The sequence below is a fragment of the Hemitrygon akajei genome, chromosome 12, assembly GCF_048418815.1.
Source record: "Hemitrygon akajei chromosome 12, sHemAka1.3, whole genome shotgun sequence".
Taxonomy (NCBI): domain Eukaryota; kingdom Metazoa; phylum Chordata; class Chondrichthyes; order Myliobatiformes; family Dasyatidae; genus Hemitrygon; species Hemitrygon akajei.
In genome coordinates this window covers 65159286-65182515 of record NC_133135.1, presented here as the reverse complement: position 1 = coordinate 65182515, position 23230 = coordinate 65159286, and the positions used below count along the sequence as shown (strand labels likewise).

The window sequence follows — 23230 nt, the reverse complement described above, 5'->3', positions numbered from 1 at the left end:
CATGTCAAGAACTATCAGCAGACCCGAGAGAACTATATGAAGAAAGGAGCACTGTCCTTTACTAATTTCATCACATTAGCTATTAAAAATGAGAAGTGGCCTCTAGCCTGCAGATGGTGCCAAGAGCACATTAGATTAATTACAATGACTCAGTACCATGAACTGCCCCAAATGTTGCCTGATAGGTATTAATAAGACACCGTTCCCTTATTATTTTACTAAACAATCATTTGAATTATATTTCATGCTGTGATTAATTTTTATTTTATTGTTCCCACACCCCCCCCCCCCACTTGAGACCCCTGAATAAATTCTTGAAAATAATGGAATAGCACGTCAGTGTTGGTACACAAGTCCCATCCACGCAGAATCTAGCGTGATGACTCTTCCTGCCAAGGCCACCATCTCCATTACAGCTACAGAAGAGGATGTTCATTTGCACACCCAGGTTTTGTTCTCTGATCACAACCTGACTTCCATCACATTGAGTATATTCTCGTCATTGAATTACTGTCGCCAACTGGCAGCTGAAATCACCCAAGTGCATCAACAATTATTCCTCGTAACTCCTAAATGATGCAGTTTAATCCAGTCTAGACACTTTAAACCTCAACTACTCACCGATCTCAACCCCACACCAACACTGCTGCTATCATTCATTTATCAGCTCCATTCTCTCATTAATTCCACTATACCAGAATGGCTGGTTGGGTACTCCTGTGTTGATGGAAAAATGTTACCGGAGGCCCAGAAAGCTTCCCCACCCGCTCAACTTGCATAAACCTGCTCCTCCATTCAGACTCTTCCTAACCAAGACCTACTTCAGGCCTGACCTACCATTAGTTCAACACGATCAAGCTGAAATCAGCCCAAGTGCATTCACCACACCACCCCGGTCAATGTCAGGCTAGAGAAAGGATAAAAATCAGTTACTTTTGTGTAAGTTTGAATTAGAATCTGCACAACTGCTGATGCACAGGGTCTGAGTTCTCAGTTATGTAACAAGATTTTAAGTCTATGATTATCTCAACGGATTCTGTGGCCCTCTAACTCCTGTAGAGTATGTCCTATTTACCTCAAGCAATAAGATACACTCATCATACTTAATATCTATTCATTGTACTACAAAATGCATCATGGTTTCAATGGGCTGAAGAACATTATGGTTATATCCAGTGGGACTAGGTGAGTGTAAGCGTCGGCACGGACTAGAAGGGCCGAGATGGCCTGTTTCCGTGCTGTAATTGTTATATGTTTATCTGAGACCACAGCTAAAGTTGCAGGAACACAGTAAGTGACATCCTTTAATGCCCATTATTGACTTACCAACACTTCATCACCATGATTCATTTCCCAGGACCCATAGTGACCTTTCTCCTGCCTGAAGAATTGAATAGCTTCTGAAAACACTTGGGCTTCAACTGAATTTTGCTTTGCAAATTCTGAATAAAAATAAGAGAGAAAGTTATGCAAATTATGTGATCAATGGCATTTGATAAATATTTCTATATTTAGAAAGCATGAGTTGGCAGGGGCCTATATATCCGACAAATCACCAGTAGATTATATCAGAAGTGGATGGCACAGTGGTTCAGCAGGTAGAGCTGCTACTTCATGTCTATGGTGACCCAGGGTCAATCCTGATCTCCTGCCCTGTTTACGTGATTTCCCTGTGTCCCCATCGGCTTCCCCAGATCCTTCGGTTTTCTTCCACCTCTTAAAGCCTTTTGGTAAGTACTGGCTACTGGAAATCAACTTTGGTTTGTGCATGGAGGATTGGGGTGGAGGGGGAGTGGACTGGTGTTTGCGATGGGGTAGTTTACAGGGAAGTAAATGAAGCAAAGGGACTGAGAGGAACGCCCTCCCCCAGATCGTTAGAAATCACGTGGCTTTTCAAAGGGAAGGAATTGACATTTAGGACAGAGGCAATCTAAAGCTGTACAACCCACACAAAATGCTGAAGGAACTCAATGGGCCAGGCAACATCTACGGAAGAAACAAAATGCTTCTCCACACTTTGGAGTCGGAAATGGAATTGCCAGACAATGAACCCAATGCCTCTACTGGAAGTAGTGAAAGGATGGTAGGGTAAAACAACCATGGTGTACAAAAGATGTAGAAAATCTAGTTAAGAAGAAAAGTAAAGCTTACAAAAGGTTAAAAAAACTAGGTACACTTAGAGATCCAGAAAGTTACAAGGTTGCCAGGACGGAGCTTAAGAATGAAATTAGGAGAGCTTGAAGGAGCCATGAGAAGGTGAGTAGGATTAAGGAAAACCCCATGGAATTCTACAATCCGGTGCGATAGCGGAGACGTGCACAGAGTCAGAGGGGGTAGCAGAGGTACTTAATGAATACTTTGCTTCAGTACTGAAGGTAAAAGGACTTTGGCAATTGTGGGGATGACTTACAATGGACTGAAATGCTTGAGCATATAGATATTAAGAAAGAGGATGTGCTAGAGCTATTGAAAAGAACTAAGTTAGATAAGTCGCCAGGTCTGGATAAGATATACACCAGGCTACTGTGGGAAGCAAGGGAGGAGATTGCTGAGCCTCTGGCGATAATCTTTGCATCATCAATAGGGATGGGAGAAGTACCAGAGGATTGGAGGGTTGCAAATGTTGTTCCATTGTTCAAGAAAAGGTGTAGAGATAACCCAGGAAATTATAGCTCAGAGAGTCTTATTTCAGTGGTAGGCAAATTGTTGCAGAAGATCCTGAGAGGCAGGATTCATGAGCATTTGGAGAGCCACAATCTGATTAGGGATAGTCAGCATGGCTTTGTCAAGGGCAAGTCATGACTTATGAGCCTGGTTGAATTATTTGAGAATGTAACAAAACACATTGATGAAGGTAGAATAGTGGATGTAGTGTATATGGATTTCAGTAAGGCATTTGATTAGGTTCCCCATGCAAGGCTCATTCAGAAAGTAAGGAGGCATGGGATCCAAGGAGACTTTGCTTTGTGGATCCAGAATTGGCTTGCCCACAGAAGGCAAAGGGTGGTTGCAGATGGTTCGTATTCTGCATGGAGGCCGGTGACCAGTGGTGTTCTGCAGGGATCTGTTCTGGGACCCCTCCTCTTTGTGACTTTTATAAATGACCTGGATGAGGAAGTAGAAGGGTGGGTTACTAAGTTTGCTGATGACACAAAAGTTAGGAGTGTCATGGATAATCTGGAGGGTTGTTAGAGGGTACACCGTGACATCAATAGCATGCAGAACCAGGCTGATAAGTGGCAGGTGGAGTTCAAACCAGATAAGTGTGAAGTGGTTCATTTTGGGAGGTCAAATTTGAAGACAAAATATAATATTAATGTTAAGAGTCTTGGCACTATGCAAGATCAGAGAGATCTTGAGGTCCATGTCCATAGGACACTCAAAGTTGCTGCGCAGGTTGACAGCGTTGTTAAGAAGGTGTATGGTGTGTTGGCCTTTATCAACGGTGGGATTGAGTTCAAGAGCCGTGAGGTAATATTACAGCTATATTTGATCTTGGTCAGACCTCACTTGGAGTACTGTGTTCATTTCTGGTCACCTCACTACAGGTAAGATGTGGATACTATAGAGAAAGTACAGAGGAGATTTACAAGGATGGTGCCTGGATTGGAAAGTGTGCCTTATGAGAATAGGTTGAGTGAACTTGGCCTTTTCTCCTTGGAGAGATGGAGGATGAGAGGTGACCTGATAGAGGTGTATAAGATGATGAGAGGCATTGATTGTGTGGATAACCAGAGGCTTTTTCCCAGGGCTGAAATGGCTAACACGAAGGGGCATAGTTTTAATGTGTTTGGAAGTAGGTACAGGGAAGATGTCAGAAGTAAGGTTTTTACATAGAGAGTGGTGGGTGTGTGGAATGCACTGCCGGGGGTGGTGGTGGAAGTGGATACAATAGGGTCTATTAAGAGACTCATTGATAGGTACACGGAGCTTAGAAAAATTGAGGGCTATGCGGTAGGGAAATTCTAGAGTAGGTTTCATGTTCGGCACAACATTGTGTGCTGACGGTCCTGTAAAGTGCTGTCAATTTCTATGTGTTATGTTCTGTAGTTACTGATCACATTTTCTCGAATGAAGTAGAAATGCACCTTTCTTTTAAATTGCCAATGGGAATAAAAGGCCTTGCTTGTCTGATACATTTATCAGCTGAATCACACAATGAGTATATATTCTAAATATTAAAACACATCTTACAATTGTAGATAAGATTGCTAATATACACTTATGCCATTTCATATTTTCATTAGTCTTCCCCTAAATGACAGAAAATCAGACATTTTTAATGTGGTCATAACAATTCGATTGGATGCTCAGCTGAAAAGCCCAGGTTCCAAGCATGCTTAGATAAATATTAAATGATTTACTTATGCAGCTTAGGCTAATCAAATGTAAGATTATTAAATAGAGGCTGCCCAGAGAAAAAATATAATTTATTGCTCAGGATATTGTACATCAGGAGGTACCAATGTACAAACCCCATTTCCAGAAAAGTTGGGATATTTTCCGAAATGCAATAAAAACAAAAATCTGTGATATGTTAATTCACGTGAACCTTTATTTAACTGACAAAAGTACAAAGAAAAAATTTTCAATAGTTTTACTGACCAACTTAATTGTATTTTGTAAATATAAACAAATTTAGAATTTGATGGCTGCAACACACTCAACAAAAGTTGGGACAGAGGCATGTTTACCATTGTGATACATCACCTTTCCTTTTAATAACACTTTTTAATTGTTTTGGAACTGAAGATACTAATTGTAGTAGATTTGCAATTGGAATTTTTGTCCATTCTTGCTTGATATAAGACTTCAGCTGCCCAACAGTCCGTGGTCTCCGTTGTCTGATTCTCCTCTTTATGATGCGCCATACATTTTCAATAGGAGATAGATCTGGACTGGCAGCAGGCCAATCAAGCACACGCACTCTGTGTCTACAAAGCCACGCTGTTGTAGCCTGTGCAGAATGTGGTCTAGCATTGTCCTGCTGAAATAAGCATGGATGTCCCGGGAAGAGACGTCACCTTGATGGCAACATATGTCTCTATAAAATCCTAATATACGCCTCAGAGTCAAAGGTACCTTCACATACATGCAACTCACCCATACCGTGGGCACTGATGCACCCCCATACCATCACAGATGCTGGCTTTTGCACCTTTTGCTAATAACAATCAGGATGGTCGTTTTCATCTTTGGCACGAAGAACTCGACCCCCGTTTTTTCCGAAAACTAGCTGAAATGTGGACTCATCTGACCACAGCACACGGTTCTACAGTCTTTCGGTCCATCTGAGATGAGCTCGGGCCCAGAGAACTCACTGGCGTTTCTGCATAGAGTTGATGTATGGCTTCCTCCTTGCGTAATATTGTTTCAGGTTGCATTTCTGGATGCAGCGACGGACTGTGTTAAGTGACAATGGTTTTCCGAAGTACTCCCGAGCTCAGGTGGCTATAATTGTCACAGTAGCATGACGGTTTCTTAGGCAGTGCCGCCTGAGGGCTCGAAGCTCACGTGCATTCAACAGTGGTTTCAGACCTTGTCCTTTACGCACTGAGATGTCTCTGAATTCTCTGAATCTTTTCACAATATTATGTACTGTAGATGTTGAAAGACCTAAATTCTCTGCAATCTTGCGTTGGGAAATGTTCCTTTTGAACTGACTAACAATTCTCATGAATTTTGGCACAAAAAGGTGAGTCACGACCCATCCTTGCTTGCAAAGACTGAGCCTTTGATGGATGCTACTTTTATACCCAGTCATGATACCTCACCTGCTACCAATTAGCCTGCTTAATGTGGAGTCTTCCAAACCGGTGTTACTTGAATATTCTGTGCACTTTTCAATCTTATTTTAACTCTGTCCCAACTTTTGTTGAGTGTGTTGCAGCCATCAAATTCTAAATTTGTGTATATTTACAAAATACAATTAAGTTGGTCAGTAAAACTATTGAAAATCTTTTCTTTGTACTTTTGACAATTAAAAAAGGGTTCACGTGAATTAACATATCACAAATTTTTGTTTTTATTGCATTTTGGAAAATATCCCAACTTTTCTGGAAATGGGGTTTGTAACTCAAAGACAGTGAAATGCATGACCCATGAATATTGCAAATGCATATCTCTTTTGACTAATACATTTAACTTCAGAATGTCATCAATTTGAAACCTAAAATACAACATGAAGCAAACATTTTACAGTACCGTAGATTCCGGACTACAGAGCGCACCTGATTATTAGCCGCAGGCTCTAATTTTAGAAATAAAATCAATTTTTTAATCGTAAAGGCCGCACCGCTACTTTTAAATATACATACGTATCGGTAACACAAATTACGTTGCATATACTTTTTTACTGAACAGCACGAACAACATTCCAATATCTCCTAGCGACTGGTAAAAATATATATATTGCAGCCTACCAGGAAAAGTTATTGATCGACTTTAACTTAAAAGCAGCGTTTTCGATCGGGTCTAATCGGGTCTGACGCTTGCGCAATGCGATCGGGTCTAATCGGGTCTGACGCTTGCGCATTGCGATCGGGTCTAATCGGGTCTGACACGCTTGCGCAATGCGATCGGGTCTAATCGGGTCTGACGCTTGCGCAATGCGATCGGGTCTAATCGGGTCTGACGCTTGCGCATTGCAATCGGGTCTAATCGGGTCTGACACGCTTGCGCAATGCGATCGGGTCTAATCGGGTCTGACGCTTGCGCATTGCGATCGGGTCTAATCGGATCTGACGCTTGCGCAATGCGATCGGGTCTAATCGGGTCTGACACGCTTGCGCAATGCGATCGGGTCTAATCGGGTCTGACGCTTGCGCAATGCGATCGGGTCTAATCGGGTCTGACACGCTTGCGCAATGCGATCGGGTCTAATCGGGTCTGACGCGCTTGCGCAATGCGCTCGGGTCTAATCGGGTCTGACGCTTGCGCATTGCGATCGGGTCTAATCGGGTCTGACGCTTGCGCAATGCGCTCGGGTCTAATCGGGTCTGACGCTTGCTCATTGCGATCGGGTCTAATCGGGTCTGACGCGCTCGGGTCTTGCTTCGAGTATTTTCCATGTTGATGAGGGTGAGTACAAATGACTGATTTACAATAATTTAATTGTGAAAGTGCGCTTGATTTATCGTACAATTTCATTGGACCTCTGTGAACTACTCATCAATTTTATTGGTCTACTGTTACGAGGCAAAATGTTTACGAGGCGGCATGAAAAAAAAACCATGTATTAGCCGCTCTGGATTATAGGCCGCAGAGTTCAAAGCTGTTCAAAATGTGGGAAAAAAGTAGCGGCTTATAATCCGGAATCTACGGTACTTACATTTCTTACACACATAACACTCTGAACAATCCATACAACACAAAACTTCCGTCACGGCAAAATAATCCAACTAGATTTTAAGATGAAAACAATATGATGCTTTCAGCTGTATTTCTTCACAAACTGTGAGCCTTCACCTTTCAATATTCATTGACTGCTCAAAATAGGAAGAGGAATGGGTATCAGAGATTAGAATGAGTGGCGTTCCACTCACTCACACCCGCTGCATACTCACGACTGTACACCCACAAGACAGAAACATTTAGCTCAACTCAACCTCAATCATGTTTATACTTATCCTCATCTCATCTCATGTCAGCAGCAGGACTATTTATTGTAAGATCAACTCAACTTTTCTCAGAAGCAATTTATTCATTAAATGACATCCCATTATTCCCATTTGGCTTGGATCAGCAAAACAAAAATATAATTGAGATATTCCTTAATGGACAGGAAATGGTGTTAAAAGTGGAATTGGCGCACACGCACACAGTGATTACTTCAGCCGCAGATTACTGCACACTCGTCACTCGCGGGTCATCTCAATGTCAAAAATGTGCAGTTCTTACTCAGTTGTACTTAATACTTCGAACCAAACTTGTAGCAGCGGCCCTGGGACCATTCCAGTCATATTGGTGTCCCATGACCACACCGTCCCAGCAAACCCATCTGAGTGCACATGAAGTTCTAACCATGAATATATGAAGATCACTGACTCAGGCAACCCATAACCATAGATTCACAATACCTCCATTAGACTCTGTTTAAGATGGTGTTGGTGAAGCTGAGTGACAAACAAAACAAAGGGAACAACTAAATACTTTATTAATAACGTTTTTCCTGGTAAACAAGCACCACAAATAATAGCCTGTACATCCCTTTGAACGTGAAAGTGATTCGAAGCAGCAGGACCAAGGTGAGGCAAGCAGAAGTGAGGCAGAGCCTGGGCCCGTCTCCGGGAGTGAGGAAAGACCTGAGACTCAATCGATTTAAGCGCTGGGCCGAATTGTAAAGGTCAGGCACAGGCCACCACCCCCCCCCCCCCCCCCCCCCCTCCCAGAGCCCAGATCCGAGAGCGAGAAACGACCCGGTTTGGACGATTCAACTGCCGAGGAAGATTGGAAAGGTCAGGGCGTTGGGGCTGAGGGCAAGGGACAGGCTGGTTCGGCTCACTGCTCCATGACATTTGCGTCGTGTCTGTGGATGGACTTTCTTCGGTCAACTTTACTTCTGAATGCTATTTGCTTGCTTTGATTGTTTGCACGATTCTTTTTTCTGTGCACATTGGGTGTCTGATGGTTTTTTTAACAGGTTCTTTTTTGGGTTTCTTTGTTTTGTGGCTGCATCCTATGTCATACTGCAGTCACTGAGGGAAGGAGGGAGAAGGCATCTTGTTTCAGCCCCAGTTTTATGGGCCTGGGATGGCTAGTGAGTCCATTGTGGAGGCCACCAACTCCCCACAGATGGGCCAGATGACGGCTGATGGTTGGTTGTCGTGTGCCCAGCTCCTTCCACCACCTGTGCAGAACATCTGTGTGTTTCTGATGCTGTGAGATCAGGGCTCTCGGCAACCTGTGCTGCTAAACCTTGGCCTGTCATGGGCCAGAGGTCAGAGGGAAACGGATTTCCTCAGGGAGGTTTGGAGGATATCCCTGAATGTTCCACCTGCGAACAGGGCTCGGCATGTCTGTTTGCAGCACTGTGGCAAAAAAGAATGAAGCAAGTGTCATGTTTGACACCAGATTTCACTCAGAATGGTTCAGTTGTCAATCCATTTTCTATCCCACTATTATCAGACTCTTGTACAGACCTTCTGTACAAAAGATGGACTACTGACCAATGTTCCCTCTGAGGTGTACACACGCACACATCTTTTGCTACTAGCAGACAAAAGAATTCAAACTGAGCACTAAAGGTTGTCACCCTCTACCTCATTGGCATGTTAAGTATATTTCATGATTGTACACAATCACATTTCCTTTTCCGGTTTCTGATGCGGACAGTGTTGCCAATGTGGAGTTTGTGATGATTTGTCTGCAGATTTTAGAACTGGCTTGTTTATACTGTTTTTATTGAAGAAATTATTGATGCACTATATTGAATTCCAAAGAGGCTAAGAGCCTGGTGCGCAAAAGAACTGCTAGTTCATTTAAAGCAGAATGGCTTAATAAAACAGTAGAAACTGCTACACCGAAAGCTCATGAGGTCAGGAAGGTGCAGCTATGAGAAATATTTATGTACAATACAGAAACTGGTGTTACCTGCATGTACTGCTGTGATGCAAAAGTTGCTAGAGAATTTGCAAAAAGGAAGAAGTGTAGTTATATTTGGAAACTTGACTTTTTAAAGTGTCGTTTAACAAGCAAATCACATATGGACAGTGTGCAAAAGCTCCGGCAAGAAAACCCTTCATTACCTGCTCCATGTGTTTTGTGAGAGTGCAGATGAATGAGAGTGAGAACAATCAAACCTAGAGGAGATTAAAATTTGTATTGACAGTGTTTTGCTAGCTGTTAAAATTAATACCTCTATACATAAAATTTATTGCGCATGTGTTCTTGTCAAACTGCACAACAAAAGATTTTTGTGCACACTGATGATTACAAATTAGAGAACATTGCTCCTGACCAACAATCCGCTGTATCTTGCAGTTTATCGTTTACCTGCACTGCACTTTCTCTGCAGCTGTTACACTTTATTCTGCTTTGTTACTGCTCTGCCTTTATCTACCTCAGAGCACTGTGTAATGATTCGATCCGCGTGAACAATACGCAAGACAGGTTTTCCACTGTATCTTGGTACATGTGACAATAATTAACCAATACCAGTAGCACATGATTTTCCCGATGTGACCACTCCCAAAAGACATGGCCTTTATTAATCTAACCAGAACCGTCAACTCCATAAATTAGGAGGCACTGCAGAAATCCCTCCTCTAATTCTTGCTCCGTCAAAGTGGAGCAGTAGTACTATAAATGCAGCAGCCAACCATTGTCACTGAGTGGAGACCAAATGCAGAAAGTAAAACCACTTTCAGAAGAACCAAAGCAGTTTGAGCACAAGGTCTCACCTTCACATTTCTGACCAAGTGATGAAGTTTCTATGAGCACCTGTACCATGTCCCAGGTATTTCTGGGTGTGGCTCTGGTGGACTGACTATCTCACGACAGATCTACTCTTCACTCTGGTGGCCCTTTCACCTCTTCTCTTCCCACCCTTAAAACCTACCCATCAACACCCTCTGGTTCCCCATCTACTTCCCTTTAATCCATGGACCACTGACATCTCCATTATTCCAATATGATTCCTTCTTATTCATCCCTTTACCTCTTCCATCTCTCACCTCCCAGCTTCTCACATCATCCCCCCTCCCATATCCCTCCACCTTCCCCCTCACCAATCACCTGCCAGCCCTTGCTCTGGCCCCTACCACCACCTTCTTATTCAAAGTTCAAAGAAAAGTTATTATCAAAGAACATTACATGTCACTATATAATAACCTGAGATTCATTTTCTTGTGGGCATTCACAGTAACTACAAAGAAACACAGCAGAATCAATGAAAAACACACATACAAGATGGAGAAACAACCAATATGCAAACGACAATAAACTGTCATCTGTAAATACAAATAGGAAAACAAGTAATAATAATAAGTAAGTAAGCAGTAAATATCAAGAGCACAAGATGAAGAGACCTTGAAAGTGAGTCCATAGGTTGTTGGAACAGTTAAATGTTGGGGTGAGTGAAGTTGAGTGAAATTATTCATCTAGTTCAAGAGCCTGATGATTGAAGGGTAGTAACTGTTCCTGAACCTGGTGATGTGAGTCCTGAGGCTCCTGTACCTCTTTCCTGATGGCAGCGGTGAGAAGAGATCGTCCTGGGTGGTGGGGGTCCTTGATGATGATGGAGGCTGCTTTCCTGCAACAGTACTCCTTGTAGATGTGCTCAATGGTGGGGAGGGCTTTACCCGTGATGGACTGGGCCTTATCCACTTCATTTTGTAGGCTTTTCTGTTCAAGGGCATTGGTGGTTCCATACCAGGCTATGATGCAACCAGTCAATATACTCCCCAACACACATTTATAGAAATTTGTCAAAGTTTTAGTTTACATGCTAAATCTTCGGAAACTTCAAAGAAAGTAGAGGTGAACCTCTAATCCCCTGATTAGGACCTGCAGTTTCTTCATCCTGGAGTCAATATCAGCTCTTTAGCTTTGCTGATATTAAATGAGAGATTATTGTTGTGTCACCACTCAACCAGATTTTCAATCTCCTTCCTGATTCTTCACCACCTTTGCACAGCAGGATCTCCACTTCCTGTGGAGATTGGGGAGAAGGAGATCCCCCCCCCTCAACATTTTAACTAACTTTTACAGAAGCATCATCGAGAGCGTCCTGGCCAGCTGTATCATCATCTGGCGTGGGAGTTGCAAGGCATTTGATCGTGAGGACTGCAGCGACCCTCCTGCCATCAGGTAGCAGGCACTGCAGTGTTAGGATAAGAACTGTTAGGATGGGAAACAGCGTCTAACCCCCTGGCTGTAAGACTACTGAAATCCTTGCTACCACCAAGGTCTTACCATGTATGAAACACCGGTAGTGTTACACTGCTTACTTTTTAACTTCTATTGCATATGCAGCTTATTATTTGTGATAATATTACTTTATCACAGTGGAGCTGAGTGCTACTGGATGATAGTCATAAAGGCAAGTTACCATATTCTTTATACGAACCACCATAAAGAGTTCTAACCCCTTCCTTTCCAATTCTGATGAAGGGTCTTGGCCCAAAATGTTGAATGATTATTTTCCGACATAGATGCTGCCTGATTTGCTAAGTTCCTCCAGCATTTTGTGGGTATTACTGTTCCATCCTGCAGGACTACCACCTCTCTCTGAAAACCTTGACTCGTGCTCCCTAATGCCAGAGAGTGCATCCTCTCTGTGATGCACTGTCGAAACATCCCATTTGCTGCAAGTATTTGTTTGGTGATGTAGGAAAATCTGCCTAAGGGCAGAAAGCTTGTCTGCTGGAGAGAGGTTTGACATTAAAAGGTGGTGCTGTTCCACACCACTATATGTAAATAAAGCATTGTTTGGCATTTTAAATAGGATCGTAATTTTTTAAATACTGGCATCACAATGGAAAAGACAACTTCATAACTGGTGGACATTAAACACAATGCTATGTTTCAACAACATATTTTCATCTGTATCCAGTATCTAGGCCAAACAATATGAATATGTTCCTTTCAGTTAGTCCTGACGAAGGGTCGACAGTGCTTCTCCTTATAGATGCTGCCTGGCCTGCTGTGTTCCACCAGCATTTTGTGTTTGTTGTTCAAACAATATGAATACTATCTTTCTTTCATTAAAGGCAGTGTTTCATTAATTCTTTTTAGTGGAACTCGTCAGGCTGAAAAACTGATTTTCATAATCAGTTGACGACAGCCCTCTTAAAATTTGCCTTCAGCCTGGAGGTAAAGAAATCTTGTGGTTCATTCCAACATAAGCAAATACCGCCATCATTTGCTCTGGCACAAGTAAATGTCTAATGTAGAGAAGCGACAGAATAACAAAATTTGCCACTACAACTAGATCTCACCATGATGTTTAAAGTCAAATGCCATCTCCCAACTATAGAGAATGGGAATGCTAATGGGAAATGGAGGTAGTAAGCCCCATGTTGGCAAAGTGGCATTTCCAAAACATGAGCATTTTTGCTTCACCTGATGGAATGAATGGTTTTGCAAATACTGAAGGTCATTGGAAAATCCCCCAGTAAATCTAATTCAGAGACAGAGTTCATCCAAAAAAGGAAATTAAGGGAAGGAAGTAAAAAGGGAACTGAGTACCCACACCTTCACGTCCACAGGACTGTGTAGATTACAATAATTTACAAGACTCAAGGTAATCTACTTACACGTGAATAAACTTAATTTAGATTTAGAAGCTGGTTCAGATTTAATTCCTCACATTTTGCCCCTCCTATAAGATGTTCAGTGACAAAAAAAAATCATGACCACATTCTGTACCGGATTGTGAATATAAAGAAGGCATTTAGGATTTTATTTGGGAAAAAAAAGAAGAGAACAAAGAAAACCTTCAAATGAGTGCCCAAACCAGTCCCTGGCAGCCAGTGTAAAACTGCAGGCAGCAATGCTGTGACTAATTGCGGGACATCAACCAATAATGAGGAAGTGAAAGTAAGTCTTTGTAATAGAGAGGAAATGGGGGTCAGAAACATAGCTTGGGGGGTCAAGATGGTTGCAAATGGTTCCATTCAGACTGAGAATGGAGAGAGTGAATTTTCCAGACTGGGTTGAAGGGTTTTGGTTTAAACACTCCTAACATTTAACAGGATGTTCCACACTCAAACAGAAACAAAGGAAGTTATTGAGAGAGATAATGAGGATAGAAAGCTTCCAAAACCACTGCATCAAAAATGACCTAAGCATTATACAATTCGGATGATTATACAATCGATCTTTTGGTGTGCATTCTCATTTTCAAATAACATTATTAATTTTAGATATATGCATTAGCAAAATTGCCACACTTCAGGCCAGACTCCCGAGTAATCACATTGTCAAGTTCGCCAATGATATGACAGTGGTGGGGCCCACCACCAACAACGATGACAGACTACAGAGAGGAGCTGGAAGAGCTCAAGGCCTAGTGCCAAGCAAATAACCTCTTCCTCCATGTTAACAAGACAAAATGAGATGGTTATCAACTCGAGGAGAATTTGTGGCACCCACACCCCTCTTTAATTTGGTGGCACAGTAGTGGAAACTGCAGGCAGATTCAAACTCTTGGGAGTACCATCTCGCACAAACTCTCATGATCCCAGAACACATCCTACATAATCAGGAAAGCTCACCCACGCCTCTACGTTGTGAGGAGAGCTGGACTATACTCATCTGTTCTCACATCCTGCTATAGATGTGCAGTAGAGAGTGTCCTATCAAGCTGCATCACTACACGGTATGGAAACTGCACCTCCGGTGGACAAGAAGGGTATAGAGTGGGTGGTCAAAACTGACCAATGCATCACTGGCACCGGCCTATCCACCATCAACAACATATATACTGAAAGGTACCAGTAACATCATGAATGATCCCACCCATCCTGTCCCACTCCCATCAGGGAGGAGGACTCTTATCATCCACACCAGGACCACCAGACTTAAAAACAATTCCTTTCCCCACACAGTAAGGCTGATCAACTCCACCACCTATAAACTGCCTCCTCCACATCCCCCACCACCACTACTTTATTATTTCCTGTCAGAGTCATCTTATTTACAGTCACTCCTGTGCCTCCATCGCTTTATGGACATACAATCAATCTATCTATATAAGCTATCTTATGTATTTATATTTATTGTGTTTTTTAATGCTGCCTTGGATATGAAGTAACAATTATTTCCTTCTCCTTTACACTTATGTATTGCAAATGACATTAAACCTTCTTGAATCTTGAATACACGGCAGTGGCCAAGTAGCCATCTGTTCCACGGTAGTTAAAGGCTAATTACTCATCAGTGACTAACACTTAACAGAAATAGGTACCGAAGTTTCAAGAGGGTGTGAAGTGGAAGTTGACAATAAAACAAAATTAATCATGGTTCTTGCTTGGTAATAACATTATCAGAATTGTACTTAGAGTCAGAAAATATGGCCAAGGAGAAGACTGGCCTCAAGTTTGGGAGTAGACGACAAAGGCCTCTTATTAACAAAGATGGACTTGGAGGAAGTCAATTGCAGGATGAATGGAGTCATGGAAAAAGGAATTTCCTTTCTTTATCAAGTTGGCAACAGCTACAGTAATAGAGGAGAAAATAGAAATTAAGCTACTATTGTGTCTGTTTGGTCACTGAGGCAGAAATTACAACTTGACTATCTAAGATGGTTCCAGTAAACCACGGTGATTTTCTGCGGGCTATGTATAAAACTTCTAAATATACTGTACTTCCTTTGAATTACTCTCACTGCAATCTGCAGCATGTAACTTCTCATGAAGCAACATATCTTTGAACCAACTTAACAAACTAGAGATTTCACGATCTTCTGAAGGGCAGGGTGGACTTAACTCTGAAGCAAGCAGGTACAGCACCTTTAAATGGATGAAGGTTCATCGCCATGGCCAGAAGAGAGACAGGAGGGGTGGACTCCAAGCCTGGCTGAAATGCAGAGGAATGAGAATCCTCTACCCAGCATCTTGTTAGCAAATGTGCAGTCACTGGAGAACAAAACGGAGGATCTCCAGGCAAAGGTGCTGTATTCCAGGGAATTGAAGAATTGTTCTGTTCTGCGTATTACTCAGAGATGGTGGTCAGACTCAAAGCCTTCATTGTACACAGGTTGCACCAAACTGCTGATTCGGAAAAGGCAAAAGGTGGCGGGTAGTGTTTCATGATAAACTCTCTGTGGTGCTCTGATGTCGCAGTTTTGTTGTACTCGTGTTCCCCCAACTTTGAACACCTAACAATCAAATACTGACCATTCTATTTACTGAGAGTTCTCCTCAATGATCCTGACTGCAGAATACATATCATCGGCAGCCGACTGTAATCAAGAGCTTCGGATACTGCACAATGCTGTCACCAAATATGAATAGTCCACCCCAACACATTTCATATCACTGTCAGAGATTTCAACAAGGCTTGCTTGAAGAAATTCCTGCCCAGTTACCAGCAGCATATAACCAGAGGTCCCAAAAAATTACACCACTGATTATACTAAGATAATGAATGTCTATCATTCCATGCCCAGACCCCATTTTGGGAAACCTGATCATTTGCTGTCCTTCTTCAACCTGCATACAGGCAGAGGCTAAAGGGCAAGGCTCCAGTGATAAGGACAACAAAGAGGTGGTCGTGGGAGGCAGAGAAACGGCTATGGCATTGCCTGGGCCATTCATCTGTGGGTCTGAATGAATACGCCATGGTTGTCACTGACTTTATAAAGAAAAAGTCATAGACAAGTGTGTCCCCACAAAATCATTCAGAGTCTTCCCCAACCAGAACCATGAGATCTGCAATCTGCTGAGGGCCAGATCAGAGACGTTCAGGTCTGGCAACCAAGAAAGCCACGAAAGTGCCAGGTACAATCTCCAGAAAGCCATGTCATGGGTGAAGTGGCTACTCTGGACTAAAAAGAAAGAGAAAAAAAAGAAATAGAAAAGAAAAAGAGATGGAAAGCATGCTCGGATTATGAACAAAGACCTAATGGGGACCAATAACACAAACACACACGACGGCAGCAGTAGTATAAGTGCCTCCTCCCTCACTATCACTCAGGCCACCAAACAATCCTTCCAGGTGAGGTGACACTTCACCTGTGAGTCAGTTGGGGTCAGCTACTGTGTGCGGTGCTCCCAGTGTGGCCTCCTGTATATCGGTGAGACCCGATATAGACTGGGAGACCGCTTCACCTAGCAGCTACGCTCCATCCGTCAGTAAAGGCAGGACCTCCTGGTGGCCACCCATTTCACTTCTCTTTCCTGTTCCCATTCTGACATGTCAGTCCATGGCCTCCTCTACAGGAACTTCATCACTGTTAAAATGGCAGGAAGATGGAGTGAGCGTGGATGTTCGGGAAATAGAGAAGATGCAGGTGAGAGCAGCATTAGTGGTGGAAGGAAGGAAACACCATTCTTTGAAGAAAGAGAAAAAAATTTTGCTTTGAAGAAATATCTCTAATGTCCTGGAAAAGAAAAAATGTTCCAGGAATGGGTGCGGCGGAGGCAAAGGAATTGAGAAAAAGGAATAGCATTTTCCAGGAGATGGGGTGGAAAGAGAAATGGTAGAATGAGGGAACACTTGCCAATCCTCATAAAGGGATCAGAAGTGGAGAGAGTGAGCAATTTCAAGTGTCTTGGTGTCAATATCTCTGAGGACTTAATCTGGTCACAAGATATTGATACAGCTATAAAGAAGGCAAGACAGCAGCTATATTTCGTTAGCAGTTTGAGGAGATTCAGTTTGTCACCTAAAGCACTCAAAAACTTCTACAGACGTGCCGTGGACAGCATTCTGTCTGGCTGCATCGCTGTCTGGTATGGGGCGGGGGTGGGGGTTTTACGGCATATGAATGAAGTAAGTTGCAGAAAGTTGTAAAATTAGTCAGCTCCATCATGGGTACTAGCCTCTGTAGTATCCAAGTCACCTTCAAGGAGTGGTGCCTCAGAAAAGCAGCTTCCATCATTAACGACCCCCACACAAGAAAGAACAATATCCTGCTCATTGGCTAACACGCCGCGTTATCTCTAGTCATAACCCAAACATTGCTGCTCCAGAGAAACCATTACCTTAGCAGTGGAACATTACAGAGAAACCATTACATCAGCAGTGAAACCTAACAGCGTGTTACATCAAGATAACCATGGTAACTGGTAAGTTTATAAAAGATGTCAGATGACAGTTTGTCCCCAGAGATGGAGACATAAATATCAAGAGAGAGGAGGAAGGTGTCAGAGATGGACCAAGTGAATTTAAGGGCAGGGTGGAAGTTAGAGGTAAAGACGATTAAATCTTAGGTGGTTGAGAAAGCACCAACACATTCGGCAACATAGCAGAGAAAGAGTTGGGGAGTATTAGTAGGGAAGGCTTGGAACATGGACTGTTTTATGTACCCAACAAAGAGGCAGGCAGAGCTGGGCCTATGGCTACCCCTCAAGTTTGGAGAAACAGAGAAATATAGAAAACCTACAGCACGATACAGGCCCTTCGGCCCACAAAGTTGTGCTGAACATGTCCTTACCTTAGAACTACCTAGGCTTACCCAGAGTACTCTACTTTCCTAAGCTCCATTTAGTGGGAGGAGCTAAAGGAAAAATTTTTCAGGGTGAGAACCAGTTGTGCCAGACAGAGGAGAGTGGTGGTGAAGAGGAATTGGTTGATTTGTTTGTGAAGAAAGACTTTGTTGATGGCTTTGCTGATGGGGGATAGAAGTGCATAGGGACTGAACGTCTGTGGTGAAGATATGGTGGTCAGGGCCAGGGAGTTGAAAGTTACTGAGGAGATCAAGGGCTTGAGAAGTGTCACAGATGTAGGGGGAGGGACTAAGGGGGATAGAAAGAAATCGAGGACAGGACTTCAGTGGGACAGAAGCGGGCAGAGACAGTAAGCTTATCCGCACGGTGCAGTTTGTGGATCTTGGGTTGGAGGTAGAAGTGTGCAGTGCAGGGTTTCTATATCCAGAGCTACTGTCTGATCTGCTGCAGCGATCCTCAGCACCTTTGTAACCCATTAGCTATTAGTGGTAATAGTTGAGAAAACCCGAGAGAGTGCAGACATCAGTAAATGCAGGTTCCACACTGAGCAAGTGCAGCTGCTGCATGAACTTGCAGATGTACTTGAAGGAAATGAAATGTTTGAGTTAAAATTACATCCCAAGATCACTGAGATTAAGCAGCTGGTGGTATTTCCTCCAAAACTTGTTCCAGTTGTTGTCAGAAAGAAACTGAAAGCTGAGCTTGAAGAAATGCAGGAGGCAGTGATTCACTGTACTCGTAGCAACCCTGACTCTTAGCGCGCGCGCGTGTGTGTGTGTGTGTGTGTGTGTGACCAAATAAGCTAAGGATGTGCTTGCATCCACATTTGAACCATTTTTTGATAAGGTCATCTCAGGATGTCCTAACAGATCTGAGCAGAGAAAATATTCTCAATGTGTGTTTTTGGTATATATAGCGCTAAAATGCTACACGTTAGGCTGGTAAAGAGAGAAAAGTGTACTGCCTAACAAGGAGCTTCTGATCTCTGCCAAGTCTCACAGTTTCTCCAGATTCAAGCAGAGGAGACTATGTATAATTTTCTGAGTCCATGGGATTCTGCTGTGCAAGTAAGGAGATTTGCAGTTTTCCCCAAAGTGCAGGTGTCATAGATTACACTGATGTGGTATTATTCTGCACAGACACCCCCACCCCCACTTCCCTGTGGCAATCTTCTGTCAGGGGAACCTAGATGTAGCCCCGGAGGGTTTTTGTGGCTCCTTTGCATCAAGCATCCCTCCTACTGGAACTTCTCTCAATCCATCAGCCTCTTCAGCCTCCCAATAAGCAAGAACATAAACTTAAAGAATGCTGGTTGTTTATGATATGTTCATCAGATGTGTGTGTGCTGACACTGGGAACCACTAGACATGCGAAGGTGAATTGAACGCAGAAGTGCCTTGGATGATTTTACAAGGACCTGTTTTCAACAGTTAATGATTACTTGCACATCTGTCTTGGGTTAAATTGCTGTCACGTGTTTTTTTTTTGTGAAAGGTGAATGCCAATGGATTCATTTACCAGCCTAAGATCTTCAAATGGAGAAATGCAAGATTCAATGAGCATGATTATCAGATTCCCCTTTGCAATTGGTCACTGTGTCAAGTTCCAAGCAAATGACTCATAATCTATTAATAGTCCTTGTGGCTGTCAGCATTTAATCTCATGGCTGTGGTCTCAGCAGCTGGCTCCTCTACTCTGCTTGCATGTGGAGATTGCATGGCTTTCCTCATGCAGGAGTGAGCTGCATTGATCAGTGCAGGCAGTGATCAGAAGTTCCGGCCTGGAGAGGTCAGAAACTACCACTGTGTGCTGACCAGTCCAGTCAGCTGTATGGGATTGTATTTACAGTCACAGCAAATCACAAATCTCATTGAAGCCACAGAGTTTCATGTCAAGTATAGGCCCTACAGTTTTAGGGAAATTTGGTTACTGAAACCTAATTGTTCTCCGGGTAAGAAAGCATCTGTGAACTTTCAGACCAATGAGGTTAAAATTCACCCAGGAGAAGAAATTGTTATTGACATTACTTGGAAGTATTTATGGCAGAAAAAAGGTATTGTGCAAAAGAAAATTCTAAAAGTGAAGAGTCAAATTTCCTGGCTGGTCATCAGAATATGACTCTACAGCAGGTTAAACTGATTTTTAACAATCTTGCAGCACTGTTATTTTTGAACTGTTGAAAAGTGTTTTTGAAGGGGACATCTCTTTGCAGTGGTGTTAAAAGTTCTGGAGGAAACCTAACTTTCTTCATTGCGTTTGGTGTACAACCCAACTTCATATAACAGGTTTGGCTGAAGGACTCCATTTATAAAATTCTTTTCATGGAAGCACAACAGTTAATTTGCTGTTTATTACTACAACAGTCGCTCGGCTTCTGAAACATTTATTTGGGGGTAAAGTCCCCTGAGTGGATTTGACATAGTTATTTACAATGTAAATGTAAGTGAGAAGACTGGAAACAGCTGAGAAATTAATATTTTAGTATATGTCTTCTCAAAACATTTCTTTCACCAATACATAGAGGAAGAATTTTTGAACAAAAGTTTTTTTTTTGGAATTTCTCTAACCTCCACCCCATTCCTCCTCCTCTGTTCCACCTCAGCCCTTGAGCTTTTCCCCCTATCCCAAACCAAGACCATTAGTGGTTCTGATCAGTCAGTGGCTGAGTGTGAAATGGAAGCACATTAGAAGTTTCAAGATTAGACAAGCATAAAGGAAAAGTCTTGTGCCTCCTTCTTTGGTTCTTTGTCAGGCCGTTTACCACAAACTGACATTATGTGAGGAAATGATGTCAGACAGGATACATGCTTTGTCTATCACCCTGGTATTCATGTATTAACTGTGTGTAATGAATTATATATAACTACTTAACTTATTTTGCTTAACTGCAAGTTACTTATTATCAGCAAAAGCTATTCATGGCTCTTACTGTCACAATCAGAATTGCATTTTGTTCTTCTTGATTTGTAGTTAAAGCCCTAATGTTCACCCACAACACACTGCAAGCTTTTCTCTTCTCTTTTCTTCCTCGGGATTCCTACTCAGTTTCCCCACATTACATATCATGTCTTGGCTCTCTCTCCTTGATCCAGGTGGAGAACTTGAGATGATCCTTCTTCAGACTTGTCCATTTCTTTTTTTATTATTAAAAGCTTTCTTAGTCTGTAAGAGATTTTGATCATGAAGCCATATGCTAGTGAATTATATTATACACACCATATCCAGTGTTATCTTCTGGGTTCTCTTGTTCCATGTGTTCAAACTGAACCCAGGGGATTTCAGCATCCCAAACAAAATGTTGGAAGAACTCAGCAGGTCAGGCAGCATCTATGGAGAGGAATAAACAGCCGATGTTTCGTGCTGAGAGCCTTCGTCATGTCTTGACATGTCAACTGTTTTGACAATCTTTTGTGTTTAGGATTTCAGCTTCCCTCTGAAGTATTCTACTTCTGTTCATTTATGAGCTGATCCTTGATTTTCTTGGTTTATTACCAAGTTAGTTTTATGTACAATCACTGGGCACTTCATCTGGTACAAGAGTGGAGCCTTGGGTGGTCTTCCGATACTGTGGCCCACCCACTTCAAGGTCCGATGTGTTGTGCGTTCGGAGATGCTCTACTGTACTGTTGTAATGTGTGGTTATTTTGAGCTACTGTCAGCTTGAACCAGTCTGGCCATTTACCTTCTCCCTCTCTCATTAGCAACACATTTTCACCTACAGAACTGCAGCTCACTAGATATCTTTTTTTTTGTTTTCACCCCATTCTCTGTAGAGGCTGTTTCACAGGAAATCAACAGTTTCTGAGATGCTCAAATCACCATGTCTGGCACCAACAGTCATTCCATGCTAAAGTCACATAGATTACGTTTCCTCCCCATTCTGATGTTTGGCCTGAAGAACAACGGAAGCTCTTGACCATGTCCACATGCTTTTATGCATTTGAGTTGCTGCCAGGTGAAGAGCAGATATTTGCATTATCGAGCAGCCGTTCGGGTGTACCTAATAAAGTGGCCATGGCACATATACAAAAGTTTTACAGTAGATTTACTCTATGACAATACTGTCATCCTTTATGTAGCTGCTGTCCTCTTCTGGAAGCCAGATTTGGTGATCCCCAGCAAGCCGGAAGCTCCGGAAAAGCATTACATTCTACATGAAATCCCTGCATTTACAGTAAGGTCCTACTTTTGTTTCAGTAACTGACAGATTCTGTTGCATCTGCTGAAGGCACATAAACAGAAGATACTAAAGCTTCATTTATGCTAATCAGAATAACTATGGCACATGGAGTGTGCGAGAGAGTGTCTATTTATGCTACCCAGTGCTAGAAATGGGTGATTAATGGGTATGTCTAAGCAGTACTGTATTCGCTTCCTCCACATCTAGTCAGTCATTTTCCATTGAGTGCAGATAAATATCAGCTCTTTTCTATCACCGTTAAACAGTAGCAGGCCTTTAGAAAAAGAGCTTTGGCTTTGGCCAGTCTTTAGAGAAAATGATGTCTCTCTGACAACAGAGTTACTCATTCTCAACTGATGACAGCCCAAAATTTGTTTGGCACCTGTATCATTCCCCAGGAAAGGTTTCAGTGCAACTGAAGATGAGGCCATATCTGGTCAAGTGTTTCCTGGCCTGAGTGATAGGTCTTCTGTGGGATCGATGCTGAACTGTTATGATCTACAACCAAAAGCCCAAAATAATGTCAGTGTAATGCCCCGCTGGATTATGGATTATGCCTCGGCTAACTTTTGATATTCGGCTAACTGGTTCAGCATCAGGGTGAATGCAGCATAGAAAGAAGCCATACGGCCTACAGTGTTCGTGCAGGCTCTCTACCCGAGCTTTCACCTCCCAGTATGTTCTCCATTTTCCCTCACCATATGTGTATCCTGTTCCCTCTTGAAGGCCCCAATGAAACCCACTTCCAACACACCAGGAGGCAGTGCATTCCGGGTTGCACCCATTAGGCCAAAACAAACTTTCTTGTATCACTTGCTTTCTCCTTTATTCTATATCTCCGAGCTCTAGTCTTCAACTTATCCACAAATGGGAACAGCCCCCAAAATCCACTCCTACCCCGGTGTTCATAAATTATAAATTTCTATAACATCAACAA

At 42.6% G+C, this 23230-nt stretch overlaps 1 protein-coding gene across 1 annotated transcript in view; it reads right to left on the bottom strand.

Moving 5' to 3' along the window:
* The window catches only part of LOC140737119 (protein Niban 1-like), a 140193-nt gene that overhangs the window by 28592 nt on the left and 88371 nt on the right, over positions 1 to 23230 (bottom strand). Inside the window, exon 6 of the mRNA XM_073063304.1 lies at positions 1327 to 1442. Coding sequence (XP_072919405.1) covers positions 1327 to 1442 — 116 coding nt within the window. The remainder of the gene's footprint in view (positions 1 to 1326; positions 1443 to 23230) is intronic.